An 18,201-nucleotide genomic window follows, 5' to 3' on the forward strand; every position below is an offset into this window, starting at 1 on the left:
TCCAAGGCCCCAAACACTCCTTTCAGGTGAAGCAGCGATTTACTTGTACTTTCAATTTAGTATACTGTATTCGCTGCTCACAATGTGGTCTCCTCTGCATTGGAGAGACCAAATGCAGATTGGGTGACCGCGTTGCGGAACACCTCCGCTCAGTCTGTAAGCATGACCCCGAGCTTCTGGTTGCTGGCCATATCAACACCCCCACGCGCCCCCCCCCCCCCCTCCGCCTCAACTCTCATTCTCACATCTCTGTCCTGGAATTGCTGCAGTGTTCCAGCGAACATCAACGCAAGCTTGAGGAACAGTACCTGATTTACCGATTAGGCACGCTACAGCCTGCTGGACTGAACACTGAATTCAATAATTTCAGAGCATGATGGGCCTCCCCTTTTTATGTTTAGTTATTTTTTCTTTTTTATTTGGCTATTTTATTTTAGTTTGGTTAGTTTGTTTCTACTGTGCCTACCCACTGTTTCTATTTTCTTACATTTTTTTAAAATGTTTGTGCGCTTTGTACTTTACAGACAATTCACACCCTCTGCACTAACGCTTTGTCTTTCAGTCCACCACTAACATACCGTTTGCCTTTGTTCCATGACCTTCTGGTCAGTTATTCTGTGTGACTTTGTCCTATCAACACCTTCTCTCTCGTTATCTCTCGCCCCACCCCCACCCACGCTTTACTTGCTTAAAACCTTTTACATTTCTAATATTTGTCAGTTCTGAAGAAGGGTCACTGGCCTGAAACGTTAACTCTGCTTTGCTCTCCACAGATGCTGCCAGACGTGAGTATTTCCAGCTTTTCTTGTTTTTATTTAAGTCAACAATTACCCTTTGTTTCCTGCCACTGAGCCAATTTTGTATCCAACTTGCTACCTGTCCCTGGATCCCATGGGCGTCTATTTTTTAACCAGTCTGCCATGTGGGACCTTGTCAAAGCTTTGCTAAAATCCATGTAGATCACATCAACTGCACTACCCTCATCACGGCACAGTGGCGCAGTGGTTAGCACCGCAGCCTCACAGCTCCAGGGACCCGGGTTCGATTCCGGGTACTGCCTGTGTGGAGTTTGCAAGTTCTCCCTGTGTCTGCGTGGGTTTTCTCCGGGTGCTCCGGTTTCCTCCCACAAGCCAAAAGACTTGCAGGTTAATAGGTAAATTGGCCATTATAAATTGTCACTAGTATAGGTAGGTGGTAGGGAAATATAGGGACAGGTGGGGATGTTTGGTAGGAATATGGGATTAGTGTAGGATTAGTATAAATGGGTGTTTGATGTTCGGCACAGACTCGGTGGGCCGAAGGGCCTGTTTCAGTGCTGTATCTCTAATCTAATCTAATCCTCCTTGTTACATTCTTCAAAAAATTCAAATCAAGTTAGTCAGACAAGATCTTCTGTTAACAAATTCAAGCTGACTATCCTTGATTAATCTGTGCCCTTCTAAGTGACAGTTTACTCTGTCTCTCAGAATTGATTCCAATAATTTGCCCTCTAAGGTTAGACTGACTGGTCTGTAATTACTTGGTCCATCCCTCGCTCCCTTTTTAAACAAAAATGTATAACGTTAGCAGTCCTCCAATCCTCCAGCACCACACCTGTATCCAGTGAGGACTGGAAAATGATGGACTGACCGCTACTATTTCCTCCCTGGCTTCTTTTAACAGCTGGGGTACATTTCATCTGGCCCTGGTGATTTATCCAATTTCAAAGATGCTAATCCCATTAATACTTCCTCTCTCCCTATGTTTATCACATCCAATACTTCACACCCTCTCTTCCTTAACTACAACTTCTGCATCGTCCCCCTCTTTTGTGAAGACAGATGCAAAGTATTCATTAAGAAGCATACCAACATCTTCAGCCCCTATACATAGGTTACCTTTTTGGTCTTTTATGGGCCCTACTCTTTCCTTAATTGTCCTCTCACTCTTTATGTATTGATAAAACATTTTTGGGTTCATCTTGATTTTGCTTGCCAATATTCTTACATGCCCTCTCTTTGCCTTCCTAATTTCTTTTTTGATTTCACCCCTCCACTTTCTATACTCCTCTCAGCTTACTGTAGTATACTTGGAAAAGGAGTATTTTCAGGGCTATGGGGAAAAGACAGCGAAATGTGACTAATTAGGATAGCTTTTTCAAAGAGCAGGGAGGGACAGGCACGATGAGATGAACTGTGCTGTAAGATTTTATAATTCTATGCAATTCAACTTGAGAGTTTTGAGAATTTGAAACCACGGAGTTATGCAAAGAATACCAAGGTGTTCTTCTGATGTCATGGCCAAAATCTCTCCTTCAACCTCACCAAAAAGATTAAACTGATCATTCATTTCATTGCTGTTTGTGGGATCTTGTTATGGCAAAATGACAACTTCCATTTTTGCCACAATAGCATCTACATTTCAATGTCAAGAGGCGATTCGAGACATTTGCAACAGATGCAGTAACATAAAAAACAAATGCAAGACTTTTATTCTTTTAACACTGGAAAAAAATTAACTTGAAGCATTTGTCACATACCTGTACCTCAATTTGTAGCTCTTTGTCTAACAATGCCCTTTTCTTTAGGATCTCAGCCTTCAACTGTTCTTTGTGTTTGAACAACAGTGCTGATAGCTTGGTGGCATTCTGTTTACTGCGCTTCTGTTCCACGTTCTCATCGCGCTTTCTTTTCTTTGCTGCTTGCTTTTCTTCCTTGTCAATTTTATCCAGAATATATTTCATGACCTGGTTACACACAATCATTCTGGATCCAAAGAGAGAAAGAAATAAAGAAGTGAAATGGATCTTTAACACTTTCCAATGATTTACCTTTTTCCATGAAACATTTTGCAACTTATTGCTAAAAAGCAAAAACACAATTCCTTATAATTATCATCTTTTCCTTCATTACAAACCACCACAAGCCAAAGCATATGTTCAGAAAACACTACTTTGATTTCTGAGATATCAACATGCATTTCTGTGGTTGCAGGTTGATTAAATGCCCTCTTCAGAAATTTTACTCCAGTTAAAACATCTAATTTGCTGCTCTATGATTGATTTCATGGGATGTTGAACTATTTTCCAAGAGCAAGAATATTAGCTGAATATTTCTTTGTTGGTCTTACAGTAATAGCTGTTATCTGGGTGGGGAGAGATTGTTACCAACGTTGAGATTGTTAGATGTGCTCTGATTTTGCTGCAATTATGTAAATCCCAACAAGACTCCAATTTCTGACCTTAAAAACAGCACTAAAATGAATTTATTAATGTCTTAGATATTCCAATTCAAGGTTCTGAGGATATTTAATCAGAAGTCAAACAGGTCATTTACATCTGTGGTCTCCCAGGCTGTTGTCAAACTCAGTTGTGTTGTTGTGAGGAATGACAAATCAGGGATAGTCAACATGGATTTGTTAGGGGAAGGTCATGTCTTACTAACTTAATTGAGTTTTTTGAAGAAATAACAAGGAGGATTGATGAGGGCAGTGCGGTGGATGTGGTCTACATGGATTTTAGTAAGGCATTTGACAAGGTCCCACATGACAGACTGGTCAGTAAAATGAAAGCCCATGGGATACAGGGGAACGTGGCAGGTTAGATCCAGAATTGGCTCAGGGACAGGAAACAAAAGTTAGTAGTCGACGGATGTTTTTGCGAATGGAAAGCCGTTTCCAGTGGCGTTCCACAGGGCTCAGTGTTGGGTCCCTTGCTGTTTGTGGTATATATTAATGATTTGGACTTAAATGTGGGAGGCATGATTGGGAAATTCGCTGAGGACACAAAAGTTGGCCGTATAGTAGATGGTGAAGAGGATAGCTATAGACTCCAGAATGATATCAATGGTTTGGATGAGTGGGCAGAAAAGTGGCAAATGGAATTCAATCCAGTGAAGTGTGAGGTAATGCATTGGGGAGGGCAAATAAAGCGAGGGAATATACAATAAAGGGGAGGATATTGAGAGGGGTAGAAGAAGTGAGAGACCTTGGAGTGCATGTCCACAGGTCCTTGAAGGTGGCAGGACAGGTAGATAGAGTGGTGAAGAAGGCATATGGAATGCCTTCCTTTATTGGCTGAGGTATAGAACACAAAAGCAGGGATGTAATGCTGGAACTGTATGAAACGCTGGTTAGGCCACAGCAGGATAGTGGCCTGTACTTGCGTACAGTTCTGGTCACCATATTACAGAAAGGATATAATTTCTCTGGAGTATAGAGGAGATTTACAAGAATGTTGCCAGGGCTTAAAAGTTGCAGCTATGAGGATAGATTGGATAGGCTAGGGTTGTTTTCCTTAGAACAGAAGAGGCTGAGGGGTGACTTAATTGAGGTGTACAAAATTATGAGGGGCCTAGATACAGTAGACAGAAAGGGCCCGTTTCTCAGTTCAAGAACGTCATAGTGGATATACTTTTTAAAACAAGGTATCAGCAGGTTTAGGAATAGAATATTGAAGGGGAAATCCATTCGTTTGAAATGTCACACAATTCCAAAGGAAATTAACTGTACACTCACTGGTTGCTGTTTAAGGTTTTAAGTTAGCTTAAATAGACACAGCTTCAGAACAGCCTTGCATTTTATGAACTCCGTAAAGTTTCCCTCTAAATACCTAATGAATGGATTGCTACTCATAACCCAGTCTCACTCAATGTCACTGCAGGGGGTTTTTATGCACAACATAGTTGCTTGCAGGTCACGGGATGTGTAAGTATGCATTCCAGTTTTGAATTTACTTAAACAGTGCCCAACATGCACGAGTATCAGCATAAGCGTCAGCCATTGCTCAGTGGCAGCACCCTCACCTGAATCAGAAGGTTGAGGGTTCAAGTCCCACTCCAGAGACTTGATCACAAAATTCTTGGCTGACACTCCAGTGCACTACTGAAGGAATGCTGTAATGTTGGAGGTGCTGTCTTTTGGCTGAGCTGTTAAACCAAAGCCCTGTCTACTCTCTTGGGAGGACGTAAAAGATCCCATGGCATTATTTCAAACAGCTGGGACGTTATCCCCGGTGTCCTGTATTTATCCCCCAATCAACATCATGAAAAAATTATCTGGTCATTATCACCTTGCTGTTTGCAGGAGCTTGCTGTGTGCAAAAGTAGCTACTGTTTCCAACATTACAAGTGACCACACCTCAAAATGGCGATACAGCCATTTGGGATGTCCTAAGGTCCTGAAAGGTGCTCTATAAATGTAAATCTCTCTACAAGGCTTACGGGGGAGACACCAAAGTCAGTGCTTAAGGTGAACATAGCAAAGCTTTCTTGCTTGAAAGAAAAAAAAATGCTAACTAACACAAATACTACATATGAGGGAGACATAATAGCATAATTCAATCACAGGATTTCAAATGCATATTATTACTGCCAAATTCTATCTTTAACTTTCAGAGATTTGATAATATGAATACAAACACTATGTGCCATATAAAATCAGTATAAAAATGCAAACTTTTTTTGTGCGTATTAAAAAAAAAGATAGCCAGAAATCCCAAGTATGGTCTCAATGAGAAACTCCTTAGTAATGGAAGATAAAGGTGGCTGACACATTGCAAAATGTAATAAGCAATTACTAAGGATTATAGTGAATAATCCACCAGTGCATTCTGTTAGATTGAGAGCTGGGTCAATTAAAACACCAGGTTAGAGCCAAGTGTTTTAATTAGCTGTGTCCTCTATTTCACATGTAAACTTTCTGCACTGTTCAAGTCCAACTATTAATACATGGTCCAGGATAAGCCATTTTACTTTAGGTAAACATTCTGTCCAGCTTTATCTCACCTCTTTCTCACGGCAATTAAGAATTTGGCATTTACTTGCAACAAAAGCGAACACTAAACTCTCTTAATAAATCTGTTCCTCATTCTAAGTGACTTTGTAAAATTAACAGGGGTTGGAAGGTCGGGTGGTTGTGGGGGGTGGGGAGGAGCAATACGAGGAAGAGAATCCTTTACTCAAAGTTCATTTATGGGAATGAAACAGATTTCAGAATGTTTGCCACTTTTGTGAAAATGAAATTTTCTTACCCAAAGGGAGACCCAATTCAATCTGGCTGTCTATGAGGCTGCCCCAACGATGTCACAATTTGCACCGAAAAACAACAGTGAGGGCTGTAGCTTTAGACTGCATTAGCCATTCTGGAGTTGCAACATCTTGGAAACCCATAACATGCACTAGGTCATCTGCATTCTCTGCGAACCAATGCAACCTGGTATTGGTAATGTCACTAGACTAGTAACCCAGAGCCCCAGGCTAATGCTCTAGGGACAGGAGTTTGAATTCCACCACGGCAGATGGTGGAATTTGAATTCAATCAATAAATCTAGAATTAATAAGCTAGTCTAGTGGTGATCATGAAGCCATTGTCGATTGTAGTAAAAACCCACCTGGTTCACGAATGTCCTGTAGGGAAGGAAATCTGCCGTCCTTACCTGGTCTGGCCTACAGGTGACTCCAGACCCACAGAAATGTTGCTGACTCTTAAATGCCCTCTGAAATGGCCTAGCAAGCCACTCAGTTGTATCTAACTGCTACAGAGTCTAAGAGAAGGAATGAAACCGGATGGAGTACCAGGCATCGACCTGGGCACTGGGAACTATAACGGCAAACCCAGCCCTATTGACCCTGCAAAGTCCTCCTTACTAACATCTGGGGGCTTGTGCCAAAATTGGGAGAGCTGTCCCACAGACTAGTCAAGCAACAGCCTGTCAAAGACATACTCATGGAATCATACCCTGTAGACAAAGTCCCAGACACCACCATCAACCAGCCTTGGGTATGTACTGTCCCACCGGCAGGACAGACCCACCAGAGATGGCAGCACAGTGGTATACAGTCAGGAGGGACATTGACTCCGTACTCCATGAAGTCTCAAGGCATCATGTCAAACATAGGCAAGAAAATCTCCTGCTGATTACCAACTACTGTTCACCCCCACATTCCCCCCACTGATGAATCAGTGCTTCTCCATGTTGAACAATTGGAAGAAGCACTGAGAGTAGTAAGGGCACAAAATGTACTCTGGGTTGGGGACTTCAACGTCCATCTCCAAGAGTGGCTCGGTAGCACAACTACTGACCGAGTCCTAAAGGACATAGCTGCTAGACTGGGTCTGTGGCAGGTGGTGAGGGAATCAACAAGAGGGAAAAACCTATTTGACCTCGTCCAATCTACCTGTCGCAGATGCAGCTGTCTATCAAAGTATTGGTAGGAGTGACCACCGCATAGCCCTTGTGGAGATGGAGATGAAGTCCTGTCTTCACACTGAGGGTACGCACCATTGTGTTGTGTGTCACTACCACCGTGCCAAGCAGTATGCAACAGACAGGGCTAAGCGATCCCACAACCAACGAATCAGATCTAAGCTCTGCAGTCCTGCTACATCCAGTCGTGAGTGGTGGTGGACAATTAAACAACTGACAGGAGGACTTCAATGATGGGGGAGCCCAGCACATCAGTGCAAAAGACAAGGCTGAAGTATTTGCATCCATCTTCAGCCAGAAGTGCTGAGTGGATGATCCATCTCGGCCTCCTCCTAAGGTCGTCAGCATCACAGATGCTGTCATAGTCTTCAGCCAATCTGATTCCCTCCACGTGATATCAAGAAACGGCTGAAGGCACTTGGATACTGCAAATGCTATGGACCCAACAACATTCCGGCAATAGTACTGAGGACCTGTGCTCCAGAACTAGCCGCGCCCCTAGCAAAGCTGGTTCCAGTACAGCTACAATACTGGCATCTATCCGACAATGTGGAAAATTGCCCATGTATGTCCTGTTCATAAAAAGCAGGACAAATCCAACCCAGCCAATTACCGCTCTATCAGTCTACTCCCGACCATCAAAGTGACGGAAGGTGTCATTGACAGTGCCATCAAACGGCACTTGCTCAGCAATAACCTGCTCAGTGACGCTCAGTTTGGGATCCGCCAGGGCCACTCAGCTCCTGACCTCATTACAGCCTTGGTCCAAACATGGACAGAAGAGCTGAACTCCAGAAGTGAGGTGAGAGTGACCGCACTTGACATCAAGGCAGCATTTCGCTGAGTATGGCATCAAGCAACCCTAGTAAAATTGGAGTCAATGGAAATCAAGGGGGAAACTCTCCGCTGGTTGGAGTCTTACCTAGCAGAAAGGAAGATGGTTGTGTTTGTTGAAGGTCAATCATGTCAGCCCCAAGCCATCACTGCAGGAGTTCTTCAGGGTGGTGTCCTAGGCCCAACCAACTTCAGCTGCTTCATCAATGACCTTCCCTCCATCATAAGGTGAGAAGTGGGGGTGTTCGCTGATGATTGCACAATGTTCAGCACCATTCACGACTCCGCAGATACTGAAGCAGTCCATGCCCATACGCAGCAAGATCTGGACAACATTCAGGCTTGAGCTGCTAAGTGGCAAGTAACATTCATGCCATACAAGTGCCAGGCAATGACCATCTCAAATAAGAGAGAATCTAACCATCTCCCCTTGACATTCAACTGCATTACCATCACTGAATCCCCCACTATCATCATCCTGGAGGTCACCATTGACCAGAAACTGAACTGAACCGTGGCTACAAGTGCAGTTCAGAGGCTGGGAAATTATGTGGCAAGTAACTCACCTCCTGACTCCCCAATGCCTCTCCACCATCTACAAGGCACAAGTCAGGAGTGTGATGGAATACTCTCTACTTGCCTGGATGAGTGCAGCTTCCTACAACACTTGAAAAGCTCAACACCATCCAGAACAAAGCAGCCCACTTAATTGGCATCCCATCCATTCAACATTCTCTCCACCACCCATGCACAATGACAGCAGTGTGTACTATCTACAAGTTGCACTGCAGCAACTCACCAAGGCTCCTTCGGCAGCACCTTCCAAACCCTCGACCTCTACCACCTTGAAGGACAAGGGCAGCAGATGCATGTGAACACCACCACCTGCAAGTTCCTCTCCAAGCCACACATCATCCTGAATTGGAACGATATCGCCGTTACTTCACTGTCGCTGGGTCTAAATCCTGGAACTCCCTTCCTAACAGCACTGTCAGTGTAGCTACACCCCAAGGACTGCAGCGGTTCAAGAAGGCAGCTCACCACCACCTTTTCAAGGGCAATTAGGGATGGGCAATAAATGCTGGCCTAGTCAGCGATGCCCACATCTCACGACTGAATAAAAAAAACCTCACAGATCCACATCAGTTCTCAGGCAACAGGTGCAAAGTTGCAGCCCCCAATATTTTTTATAGAACCAATATCCATCAGCGATGTCACAGGAGAAGCCTAGAAGTGAGGCAGGCCTGATTTACGGACTTAATTGCAGGTAAGAAAATAAAATCTTTACAAATAAGTTAAGCAAAAATCTCTTCAATCTATTATTATGCATTCTATAAAACTGGAGAGTAATGGGAACAAAAATATTTCCATTCCTCTTTAGTCAACATTGACCAGCCAATCAAAACCATCAATTTTAAAATACAGAATAGGTTTACTGTCTACAGAATAAAATTATACGATGATGTAATGGGTACTGCAAGCCACAAACATAAATCATAGCTATAATGAAACTTTTAAACTGTGAACATAGTAAAAACAAAAATGCAAGACTTATAGTTTTCTTTTGGCCAAGGATATCAAGGGATAGGAGAAAAAGCAGGTAAATGTAGTTGAAATGCAGATCAGCTATCATCTAAGAATGCGGAGCAGATTCAAGTGGCTGAATGGCTGACTCACATTCCTATTTACAATACCTCAGAATTCACACTGTAATGGCAAGGAATAGATGGTGATTCTAAATTACACAGAAAGGCATTTACTGAATCTTTCAATTCATTTACAATCTTATGACCCCCTTCAAATAACCATTATTCTCTTAGATAAATATACCTCTGGTTTTCTTCCCGTTCTGCAGGTGACATCATCCTACTCTTTGCTTTCAAGTGCTCAATCACAGCATTTTGTTTCATTACCACCTGAAGAAGTAGTAATAGTTAATGCACAAAAGGTAACTTTGACAAAGAAAGTACTCAACACGTTCAAATTTCAATGATTATTTGAAAGAAATTCTCAAGTGATGGCAACAACATACACAGACACGGAGGGCTGAATTTTACTAGCTCTCTGACTTCAGGGGTTGTGGCGGGGGGGCAAAAAATTCTTCCAGGAGAGGTCCACCATGACCCCCGAAGGTGAGAAGGCCCCACTGCATTTTGCCAGTGGCAGCGAGGGCTCAATGCGGCCACCCACACATTCCCCCCAGCCCCTACCTTTCGCTGGTGGGGCCTTTATTTTAATATTAAAATTAATTGAAACACATGCAAATAAATTTATCTTGTCCCGACAGCCATCCCAGGCCGACATTCCGGCGGGGAGCGGGGGGAGGGAGCTCAGGTTGGGAAATAAAGTTAATTTTAGTCCGATAGGCCCAAAAAACAAACATTTGGCCGGCCGGTGGGGGGGGGGGGGGAGTGGTAAAGGGCCTCCAGCTGTTAATTAATTTTTTGAAGACAATGTAAAATAATGTTATTTTAAAAATGCTAATTTCTAAGGGCTTGAAGCCCTTTAAAAATGGCGGCAGACACCATTGCCGGGCTGGAGCAGTCGCACTGGGGGGGGGGGGGGGGGGCAGCCGTTTCGCCCTCCCCCTCCATTTAAATGAGCCCCTGTGCGAATTATCACGGAGTCTTAGCGGCGGCCACTGACTTCAAAGTGCGCCGCTGCGACTTGTGGTGCGCTAGTAAAATTCAGGCCGGAGTGTTTGATTTGTATTGGTGATGGGTGGCTAGGGTGGGGAGAAGGAAGATGAGAAGAGAGGTTTGGGTACTATGCTTGAGAGAGGGAAGGGGAAAGAAAACAAATAGAGAGAAGTTCAACCAGCACCCCACATACAAACTCAGTGACAGCATAGGGCGACATTCAAGCCTGCACAGCAAAATAATTCAACGGGCATTTTATACCAGACAAGATCAACGAAGGGGGTCACTTCTAGGTGGCTACTTCTGCAGTAAAATGCAGTGCTCCACTAATTACACTTAGAGCCCCTCACGAGTGGTTGGTTCAATTTACCACTTCATCTAGTAGGTGTGAGGAAACTACAGATTAAGGATTCTAATCACTTGAATAGCAAGTTTAAACATTAGCTGCAAAAAAAGTGTTTTCAGTCTGCAACGATAACTTGGTTTACATTTGTTTTAAACGTTTTATTTGAAAATCTACAATATGACCAGGCATTGTGCCCTTGTCAAGTGCAGTGATGCTCACTGGGAGCAGGTTTCCCTCGGCTGTCTTTTTCAGCCAGGTTATTGCATGTGGTGTGGGGAGTATCCCCAAAAAATATGTAAATTCCATACATTAGACTGATTCAGTTTCAGAGCTACATAGGAAGCATGGCCATCTGAAGTGCTTCTGCAATGCAGTATATTATTGACAATACCAACTTCATAATGAAGTCTCTTTTCTTCCATGATTTTTGTTTAAAGCTCATTTCAAAGGGAGGTGAAGCACAAATTGTTAGGTTGCAAGTTTGCAACTGTGGTTCTTTCCAGGACGAATTCCTATTGCTGGCTGCAGAGAAGGACAGTGGGTGGAGGGAATGATCTTTGTATAAAAAAAAAGAGCAAATCATCCCCTGCTGTTGCTGTGCACCTCCCAATGCAAAGGTATCAGCACAGGTGCCTAGACAGAAACTGAGAAAATAAACTTAAGGAGCTGAACTCGGAGTAGAATTCTGCGAAAATGGTGGGAATTCATTATTTAAAAGCAGAATATATTGCTACATTTATTTTTACTTGTCTTGATTCACAAGCAATGCCAAAAGCTTGGCTGCCACACACACACAGACACAGGGGTTGTGAAGGAACAGCAGAATGCAATATTCCCTAAGTGGAAATGATAATGCAATGTGCAAACTTAAGGTACGCAGTGAATACATTTCATTCTCCACCATTGGAGTTATTACCTGTTTCTGAATGATTTCATTCTGGTTTGTCGTCTGTAGCATGTGTTCCCTCTTAGCCTCTATCTGCAGCTGTTTCTTTTGCTGTTGCTGTTCACGGATCTGCTGGATTCTCTGTAGTTGTTCCTGGACACTGGCTGCTTGCACACTGACCACATTCTGGATCTGCTGAGCTGGAGTCAGACCAGGCTGCTGAATCTGAAGAGGGACCTGGAGTTTGATTTGTTGTTGAACCATACCCTGAGGGACCTGAGGCAGTGCCGGAGTCTCAGTTGCCACCTGAGTTGGAACTTGGGGTTGAAGTTGAGGTTGAGGAGCTATTGTCTGAACATTGGCTTGATGTTGCTGGGGCTGTAGCTGAGGGCGAGGTGGGGACTGTACAGTTAGCGGATTCCCAGCCTGGACTGGAGGAACATGAACTTGTGGTGGAGCTTGTGTCTGAACAACAGGCTGAGCTTGTGGTGGAGCTTGTATCTGGACAACAGGTTGGGCTTGTGCTGGCTGTGCTTGGGCAGGTTGTATGGAGGATAGAGGTGGAGAGGCAACTGAAGTCTGAACTGGAGAAGGCAGTAGAGGCTGAGGTGGCGATTGAATTGGGGTTTGTATTTGTTGCACATGGGCCTGCACCGGTTTTTGTTCCATTGCAGCTGCAGAACAAGATTAAACATAATATATACAGCATCTCACATAAATGACACACAATACAAGTGATTGGTAATTGCTACCTAATATGTAATAAAACCAGTGTTCCATTTATATAAAAAATTTCAGCAGTATCTGTACAAAGATTTGGAGAAGTTAATTTCTTGCAATGAGTGAAAATATTTAAAGCTTTGTACAGATTCTTCATAACCAAATGTAATGAGAAGGTAGAATTCAAGCATCATTTTGTTGCTGAGAGACATATTTTTATTGGGCCTGTGTTGTTCATGATTAATTGTAATTCACTGACTGGTTGCATGGTGAAGAAAATAAAAATTCCTATTTTCAATATTTCAGCATTTAGAAACTGACTTTTTAAGAACATATTCCACAGTTATTTATTACCAAGCTGTTGGCTAGAATGTTGAAAGTAAATGACAGCAAGAGAATTGCCTTACCTGGTGTTGCTGTTGTAGAAGCTACTGTTGTTGCAGCAGCTGATGCCGTTACTGTTGGCAGAGGTGTGAATAGAAACCTCTGAATAGTTCCACTTGGCATGGCAGCCTGCATTAACTGTTGCCCTGGTCCAGGAATTACTGATACACCTTGTGGGATAAGTTGAAGCTGTCCAGTTGTTTGCCCCTGCCCTTGAATCACCACAGTCAATCCTTGACCTCCACTCTACAACAAGGACAGCAGCATGATCACCAATTGGAAAAGTTTTGGCTGCATCAGTATGTACCTGCATTTTAGCAAAATACTGTCTGTTTGCTACTCTCATCTGAAATTTTATAGGAGTTGCAAAGAGACAACAGAGGGCAATGCTGAATTAACAAGAATACAGAATAAGTCAAAAAATGTAATACCTCCCTCCTCCACCCCCCATTAGTGCCAAGTCCTGATAGAATTTGTGGGATTATTTCTTCTCGTGAAGGAGCCTGAATTTTTCCACTCATTCCAATGCTGTACGTTGCTACTAAAGAATCACACTCTCCTAAACTTTGTGATGCATGAGGCTGAGGTAGCATTAAATCTATCAATATAGCAGCTTTTGGCAATTCTAAAATTATACCTAAATTGCAATTTAGTGTCTGGCAACGAGAATTTGAAGAATTCTACTCTCAAGACAGTGCTTCAAAAAAAACTGCAACCATTGCCTGTTAAAACTGTACTTTTTCCGAAAAGAAAACTAAAGCAAAATGGAACGGTCCTCACGATTTGGAATCTGCAACAACATTAACTCACATTGCAATAATTCAAACAGAACTTGTTAAATGTTGCTGTTATGGGACAGATGCTACTGACTAAAGGAGTGGACAGTATTGTGGGTTAAGCGGACTATTTGTAACTAGTTAAAACTGCTGGTAAAGAACTTCCAAAGCTATGATGATAATACTCCACAACTCTTACCTGTCCTTGTGTGAGCTGGGTGAGCTGTGCCATTGTTAATCGGACCTGTCCCTGTTGTGGCCTTTGGGCTGGCTGCTGGCCTTGTGGCGTGGCAGGCCGACTTTGGATAGGTTGCATAGCTGTGCTTGGCGCAGTCATCATCTTTTGGGTTGAACTTTGAATCAAATTACCTGTACTTGACACAGATGTTACGGGCTGTCCACGAATAATCTGAGTGACTACCTGTTGGTTTTGAGCTGGAAGGCAAGCACAGCATCGGCATTAATATTTGTCATGATTTGTTCAGTTAGTCCCTTGTTACAATGAACATCTATTCCTCTGCTAATATTGGAACTATTGTTATTTTAACAGTTAAAACTTTTGCAAATTAGTTCAACTTTGAATTAATTCAAATCCCTACATTACAAAAGTGACTACACTTCAAAAGTACTTCACTGGCTGTAAAGCACTTCGAGACATCCAGTGGTCGTGAAAAGCACTATATAAAGGCAAGTCCTTTTTTCTTTTTAATTATATTTAATACACAGCCTTGGTTTGGACATTACATAGAGTGCTGATAAACCTGTGACATGTCCAATTATGAAGCTACATCAGAAAGGACAGGAAAGCAATTAAATACTTGAGAAAGGATGAGGGAATTGAACCAAGTGGATAACCCTCTTCATAGAGCCAGCACAGGCATAATGGGCCGAAAGGCTTCCTTCTGTATTGTAAAACTCTATGATTCTAGTGAGGTGGTCAGAGTCTGGATTCCCAAGTTCTTGTCACAGAAGGTGGGCCTACTAAAATATATGCCACACAAGTGAATAAACGTACATTTATCTAAAACGAAACCATGCATGTAATAATGAAACTATTGCAATTAGTACTTCAATAAAATCAGTGGGTTATGGGGTGGGTGAAGGCTCCGGCTTTTGATCACTGAACAGTGATTCCTGAGGAAAATGCACAGGTACAGATATCACAGAGGGCTGACCGAGTTTGGCCAGGATGCACCCAAAAGTCAAACAGACACTGTCTAAACTCACATCTGAGCCGAGATGTGATTTGGCAAAAGTGGACTGGAAACAGCTACGTGAAAGTAAATCAGTGTCAGAGCAGAGAGAGGCATTCAAGGAGGAGCTAAAGAGAGTTCAGAAGAAATATGTCTCTCAAAGAAAAATGGTGGGAATCCCAAACCTACCCCCCTCCCCGCCGCCAGATGTCAAAGAACGTACAGTAGGATAAGGCAAAAAAAAGTTCAATACTACGGAAAGCAGAGAGTATCGAAGGGGCAGGGGTTGAATTAAAAAGGAAATTAAGAAAACAAAGAGAGGGCATGAAAAAATATTAGCAAGAAAAATCAAAGAAAACTCAAGATATTTTATAAATACATAAAATCCAAGAGGATAATTAAGGGAAGAGTAGGGCCTATTAAAGACCAAAAAGGTAATGTGTGTGGGGAAACAGAAGGAGTGGGCATGGTTCTCAATGAATACTTTGCGCCTGTCTTCACAAAAGAGAGGGACAAAGGAGCCACTGTAGTTAAGGAGGGGTAGTGTGAAATATTGGATGGAATAAACATAGTAAAGGAGGAAATATTAAGTTGTTCAGTATCCTTGTAAGTGAATAAATCACCAGGCCTGGATGAAACACATCCCAGGCTGCTAAGAGAAGCAAGGAAAGAATGGGCAGAATCTCTGATCTTCATTTTCCAATCATCTCTGCCTATAGGCATGATGCTGGATGACTGCCAATGTTGTACTGTTGTTTAAAAAGGGAGGAAGGGATAGCCTGAGTTGGTCAGCCTAACCTCAGAGGTGGGCAAATTATTGGAAAGAATTCTGATAGATAGTATAAATTGTCAGTAAGAAAGTCATGGATTAATCAAGGACAGTCAGCATTGATTTGTTAAGGGAAGATCATGTCTGACTAAATTTATTGAATTTTTTGAGGAGGTAACAAGGAGGGTCAATGAACTTAACGTGTTTGATGTAGTCAATATGGATTTTAGCAAAACTTTCGACAAGGTCCCACATGGTAGACTGGTCAGAAAGTTAAAAACTCGTGGGATCCAAGGCAAAGTGGCAAGTAGAATCCAAAATTGGCTCAGTGGCAGGCAGCTAAACAAAATAAGTGACAGCCATTTGCTGGTTCATTCCTCAGGCCAATGCCTTGACCAGAGTCAAGCTGCCTGGTTTAAATTTCAAAAAAAGCTTGGCAGTTAATTGTCAGTCATCATAAACTGGTGCATTCTCCATGGCAATGCCTCTACCAATCAGAGTCCATTGGCCAACCAATCAGCACTCTCTTCTCAGTATAAATTTGTTGCTTTCCCTTACATTGGTATTCTTGCGAATTGTCCTGATGAGTGCAAAACAAAAAGCTTCGACAATCTCTCTATTTTCAGCAATATATTTCTCGTAAACTATCTCAAAGGTTATCTCTATCCATGTTCTGAGAGAAGTGGGCTGCACAGAACCACATCCCATTCAACAGAAATTAGCAGTTGCAACTATTAAATGCACCGCAATAATAGACAGCAAGCAATCTTTCCAGATAGTACATGTATAAACAGTTATACAATATACTCCATTCCACTTAGTAAATATGTACAGGCATGCTTATACATTGGAACAGACACACACAAACACGTCCTCGATACGACGGATTGGTTATATATATTGCTCTATTCTGAACTCCTTTTTGAAGCATTTTCTTCCCTCCCCATTCAGCCGCACAACTCCAGAGAGCCCAGCTAGTAAAATTGAAGACACAATCATGTGCCTGAACAGCAAATCACTACACCACAATGGTAATGACCAGAATTTAGTTCCGACAAATCAGCCATTTTTTAGCCATATAATTCTAATAATTATTATTAGCCTTCAGTATTGTCAGTATTCAAGATGGTGATGGAGTTGCATCAGACTCATTGTTGGTTAACTGGTGAACTGCTGTAAAGGAAAAAACAACAGGGAGAATAGCACACTCACAAATTTGAACACTTGATTAGTGCATGAAATACATTCACATGAACTATTAGGAAAAACTGAAAATCAAAACCTTTGTGCATATGTTGCAGTAAATGTAACATGCTAGTCTTCTAGCAACAAGGACATTAGGTTTATTGCTGCCGAGTTACTTAGCTCAGTCAGACTGGTGTAGAGTGGCACTAAACGGAAGCTAGATCAGCAGAGGAAGTCTCCTCTTTGGATCACTTGTGCTTTACTCAACGGACATTGTTGCAGTCCTTGTAGCAAATTGGACACCTTTTAGAGACACATGGTCGGGCGACACCTCATGTTGAGGTATCCACATGGAATTTACTCCATATGGTGAAACTACATTAGTGCAGTACAAGTGTGTTCACAACCTTTTTGTTAGCACAGCCTGAGCTGTGATTTGCTCATGAAAGCAACCTTTTAATTTCTTTTCTATTAAGGATGTAAATGCGTTGGATGCAGTTCAGAGAAGGTTTACTAGACTAATTTTACTTTTATTTTCAGTTGTTTTTTTCTTTTTCCTTTTTTTATATATTTTTTTGAATTTATTTTGTTTTATTTCATCTTGGTTTGTTCGGTTTGCTTGCCCACTGTTTCTTTTCACGTTTGTACTTGCGGCTATTCGGTCCATTCACACCCTATCTGTACTAATGCTTTGTCTTTCAACACATCATTAACATATTGTTTGCCTTTGCTCCACGACCTTCTGGTCAGCTCTTCTGTGACCTTGTCCTATTTATACCTTCTCCTTTGTTACCTCTTGCCCCACCCCCGCTTTACTTGCTTATAACCTTTTACATTTCTAATATTTGCTAGTTCTGAAGAAGGGTCACTGACCTGAAACGTTAACTCTGCTTCTCTCTCCACAGACACTGCCAGAGCTGCTGAGTATTTCCAGCATTTACTAGACTAATACGTGGACAGGGTTGTCTTATGAGCAAAGGTTGGACAGATTAGGCTTGTATCCGCTGGAGTTTATTACAGTAAGCTGTGACTTGATTGAAACATAAGATCCTGAGGGGTCTTGATAGGGGGGGATGTGGAAAGGAAGTTTCCCCTTGTGGGAGAATCTAGAACTAAGGGTCACTATTTAAAAATAAGGGGTCCCCCATTTAAGACAGAGACGAGAAGAAATTTTTTTCTCTGAGGGTCGTGAGTCTTTGGAACTCTCTTCCTCAAAAGGCAGTGGAAGCAGAGTCTTTATAAGTATTTTCAAGGCAGAGGTAGATAGATTCTTGATAAGCAAGGGG

The 18,201-nt window shown here is 42.4% G+C and overlaps 1 protein-coding gene across 12 annotated transcripts in view; it reads right to left on the reverse strand.

Moving 5' to 3' along the window:
• bptf (bromodomain PHD finger transcription factor) overlaps window positions 1-18,201 on the reverse strand; it is a 190,601-nt gene that overhangs the window by 21,002 nt on the left and 151,398 nt on the right. For 11 of the 12 annotated variants that reach the window (XM_068058487.1, XM_068058488.1, XM_068058483.1 and 8 more), the window contains 5 exons: window positions 13,968-14,203; window positions 13,016-13,238; window positions 11,919-12,562; window positions 9,848-9,933; window positions 2,519-2,744 (listed from right to left, as the gene is read on the reverse strand). In XM_068058487.1, coding sequence (XP_067914588.1) covers window positions 2,519-2,744; window positions 9,848-9,933; window positions 11,919-12,562; window positions 13,016-13,238; window positions 13,968-14,203 — 1,415 coding nt within the window. The remainder of the gene's footprint in view (window positions 1-2,518; window positions 2,745-9,847; window positions 9,934-11,918; window positions 12,563-13,015; window positions 13,239-13,967; window positions 14,204-18,201) is intronic. The other variant, XM_068058480.1, reaches the window with a different exon arrangement.

The sequence above is a fragment of the Heterodontus francisci genome, chromosome 26 (genome assembly GCF_036365525.1).
Source record: "Heterodontus francisci isolate sHetFra1 chromosome 26, sHetFra1.hap1, whole genome shotgun sequence".
NCBI classification, from domain to species: Eukaryota; Metazoa; Chordata; class Chondrichthyes; order Heterodontiformes; family Heterodontidae; genus Heterodontus; species Heterodontus francisci.